We start from the raw sequence: 3,588 nt of genomic DNA, 5'->3' as shown, positions 1-3,588 counted from the left end.
TTAAGAGGTAACCTCTTAATGACCATTCAGAGGCTACCAAACAGCCCCTAACTTAATTTTCTAATCACTTTGAGCATGATACAATTGCGAGAGCCATCCAAAAAGGGGAACAAACCAGGTAAAAAAAATTAGAAAAATTAAAGAGTAAACTGTCAAAAATTGTCCATGAGGTTTGGATAAAATTGTCAGATTCATTCAAAAAGTTTTTTTAACATTAGTATTTAACATGGTTACAAAAGTGGATGGATCTGGCTAGATTTTAAAAACCTCAATAGTCGAGTTGGGAGAAAAAAAAAATTTGGATAGATCTGGCAATTTTATGGAAACCATAGGGGCAATTTTGAGAGTTTATTATTATTATTATACCTTACCCAAAGCTTGTCCGGTGTGTAGAATATAATATAGTTTGGGCGTAACAGACAGTTACACACACCAACCATACAAAATTGGAATAATAGATTCTTCTATTTTACAGATCACATCATCATCATCATCAATCATAGTTAACAATCGTGTTCTCAAGATGAACGATAGCTTCATCTTCAAGATGAGATTTCTACTCCGATCTCGTTCAGGTACACAATTTCTCTTCCTTCCTTCCTTTGATCCTTTACTCCACGAAGAATAATTATAGATAGATAGATCTGTAACTGTTGAAATTGGAAATTAAGGGAATTGGAATGGAATGGGTATTCAAGATTTACTACTTACTTTAATCAATTGCTTGCTAATCAGGATGGATATATCTATCTATCTATCTATCTATCTATCTATCTATCTATATGGGGTTTTAATTAAGAGTAGTTGTTTGGTTGGTTGGTTGTATTCCAAAATAACAATCATTGTTGTCCTCCTTCCTTCCTTATACGCTTGCTCGCTTGGGATTTTACACTGACATGATGCAGATTTTGATATCTTCTTAAATTACAACGTATAACTACTGACTGAACTAAAACTCTTGGTGTTTTGTTTTGTTTTGCTTCTTCAAGTCCCGGTAACTTTCTTGAGGCGCTTCTCTTATAAGGACATAAAGCATGCAACAGATGGTTTCAGCAGAGTTATAGGGACGTCTTCTCATGGGGCTTCCTATAAAGCCAGGTTTCAAAATGGTCGCGTTGCTGTTGTCAAAGAGATACATCTTATTGATCATCAAGATGATGATTCCTTTTACAGGGAGGTCCAACTTTTGGGCCGTTTGCATCATCGTCACATTGTTGCACTTGATGGATTTTCTGTTGGACGAAAAAGGTAACCCAAATTGTTTTTTTCTTTTTATTTCTGTAGCCAATGTTATTTATTATTAGCTTTGTGTTTTCAGGTTTCTTGTGTTTGAAAATGTGGAAAATGGAAGCCTAAAGGAACACTTAAATGGTAATTTCTAATGCATGTTTCATGTTACTCATCTTGAAGTTTTTCTTCAAGTTTGGTTTGGCTGATTGTAGATCCTTTGAAGACCCCATTGGATTGGAGAATCAGGCTAAAGATAGCTGTTGGTGTGGCTGCGGCTTTAGTACGTTTTCGGTCTTTTGTTAGTCTTTTTAGTTATTATCCTACAAAAGTCGTTAAACTTACGCTGCTGCTGCTGCTGCTGCTACGCAGGAATATCTACATTTCTTCTGTGACCCACCCGTGTATCACGTCTCCATCAGTTCAAGCACCATCATGCTTGATGAGAATTACAATGCAAAGGTAAAAATAATTACCCAATCAGTTTTACTTTTAGGGATTAATTATTATGGTTTTGGTCCTAAAAGTAAGGTTACTTTGGTCAATTCAATTCATATAATATAATATTTATCCATTCCAAGGACCAAAACTGAGTGAAAAGTGAGGATTAGAGGTGTCATTTCCGAAAGCTAGGAAGGAACAAACACCACATATCACATGCACTATCCAAGTCTTATTTTTAAACATACTTTGGTAAGCTACAATTCCTAGGACCAATTTTTATATACATATTTGTTTTGGAAGCTCTCTGATGTTGGACTTCTTGGTTCGGGTAGCAGCGATCACGTGATGGCAAGACGGACTTCAAATTGTAATGGTAAAAGCTTTATCCATTTTTTATATTTAGTTATGTATAAATAAAGTGTAATATGTAATAAGATAAACTGTATTATTAGGATAGTTGTGACTCTTGGCATGTTTTTAGTTTTGACCCGTTTCAGAAAGAAAATTATTAAATAAATACAACTTGACCATTTGCAAGTTGGTCAAGTTGTATTTAAAGTTTTTAATGTCTATGATTTATTTTTATTTAAAAAAAATATAGATGAAAGAATGTTGGCGGGTCACTTGACTCGACCCAATACTTATTTATTGTGACCATTTGTGTGGACAGGGCAGGTGTATGGGAACATAATGTATGAGCTTGGGTTGTTGATTCTTGAGCTGATAACGGGTCAATCATCTGACAAAACGGGCACGGATTTGAGCCAATGGATTGAAGAGTCTTGTTTCCCGACATCAATCTATAACATGATCGACCCTGATCTTGGAAACAATTATGATTCTCGAGAGCTTAAAGGACTGCTAGCTGTAGCAAGATTTTGCATAAAATCTGCTGATGAACCAAATTCCTTCACTCCTCAAATATATAGGTATCTTCAGAAGAAGGTGAGCATCCACATGACTTGATTTAGTTAGTTAGGCTTCTCATTGTTATTTTTCCTTTTTTGTCAAGATGGGATACATAAAAATAAAATAGAAAATATATCATTTGTGAATACTTGCATATTATTTTTTACATATGGTTACGTTGGGGTGAGCTCAAATAATAATAGTTAGGAACAACCGCTGATCATGACGAGGATAAAAGATGGGAACAATCGCGATTATTGAAGTGAAAGGGACATAATAGATAGATGTCATTCTTGCATTGAAATATGATACAGTTACTAAAAAAACTAATTAGTTTGCTTCCTAATTGGAGTAGGATCAAATACAAACTACATTTCGCATACAAATCGTAAGAACCATTTAAAAAGTGTCACGTGACATCAAACCCATTATAGAGAAATGATAAAATAATATCCTAAATAATATCAATTATATTGAATTCCCTATAAATATGCTAACACGCAATTAATTCTTTATTTAGATCTTCTTTTTGTTTTCAATGTGCTGATTAAGAAAAGTGCTGATATCATCCAAATGTGTGCTAAAATCAGTTATCTTGATTAATTTTTATGTGCTAATATAATTCAAAAGTGCTACTTTTATGTATGTATTGTTTCGGTATGTGCTAATTTAACTTTTTTTAAGTGCTAAGATCTGTTCTTACGGTTTGTAGGATAAATATGGTTTGTACCGGAACCAACCCCCTTCCTAATTATCCACTGATTCCTTAAATATGTTGGAATCCGACCCGCTGGTCTCTCTGTTTCCAGAGTGGGTTCAAATTAAAGCTATGAACAAGAAGCCGGTAAATTAAAATTGGAGCCGACACAATTCACAGAATTAGAAATTGTTGTGTTTTATATTAGTTAATAATAATATCAATAGTGCATTTTTAGGAATGTTCGAATCAAAAGTTACATATTTGTCACAATTCCTTACGTGATATTTTCACCTTTTTATCAACATTAT

General features: G+C 33.9%; 1 protein-coding gene across 2 annotated transcripts; it reads left to right on the top strand.

Annotated features, from left to right (window-relative positions):
• The first annotated feature begins 403 nt into the window (after nt 1-403).
• Nucleotides 404-2,728, top strand: LOC110885601 (probable receptor-like protein kinase At1g49730). Of its 2 annotated transcripts, none has more exons than XM_022133302.2 (7): nt 404-575; nt 990-1,248; nt 1,319-1,371; nt 1,443-1,510; nt 1,600-1,689; nt 1,972-2,044; nt 2,347-2,728. In XM_022133302.2, exons 1-7 carry the CDS (start codon nt 524-526, stop codon nt 2,367-2,369), a joined length of 618 nt encoding a protein of 205 aa, XP_021988994.1. In that variant the 5' UTR covers nt 404-523; the 3' UTR covers nt 2,370-2,728. The 2 variants fall into 2 exon arrangements, with proteins under 2 accessions (XP_021988994.1, XP_021988993.1); XM_022133301.2 differs by having other exon boundaries at nt 2,342-2,728.
• Nucleotides 2,729-3,588: the final 860 nt, after the last annotated feature.

The sequence above is a fragment of the Helianthus annuus genome, chromosome 10 (genome assembly GCF_002127325.2).
Source record: "Helianthus annuus cultivar XRQ/B chromosome 10, HanXRQr2.0-SUNRISE, whole genome shotgun sequence".
In the NCBI taxonomy this organism is placed as follows: domain Eukaryota; kingdom Viridiplantae; phylum Streptophyta; class Magnoliopsida; order Asterales; family Asteraceae; genus Helianthus; species Helianthus annuus.
The sequence above is the reverse complement of the archived record's forward strand: the minus strand, read 5'-3'. Positions and strand labels throughout refer to the sequence as shown.

Coding starts and splice junctions, on each gene's coding strand:
- LOC110885601 (XM_022133301.2), top strand. CDS start 524: ATGAACGATAGCTTCATCTTCAAGATGAGATTTCTACTCCGATCTCGT. Junction 1,372..1,442: donor CCTAAAGGAACACTTAAATG/GTAATTTCTAAT, acceptor GGCTGATTGTAG/ATCCTTTGAAGACCCCATTG. Junction 1,511..1,599: donor TTGGTGTGGCTGCGGCTTTA/GTACGTTTTCGG, acceptor GCTGCTACGCAG/GAATATCTACATTTCTTCTG.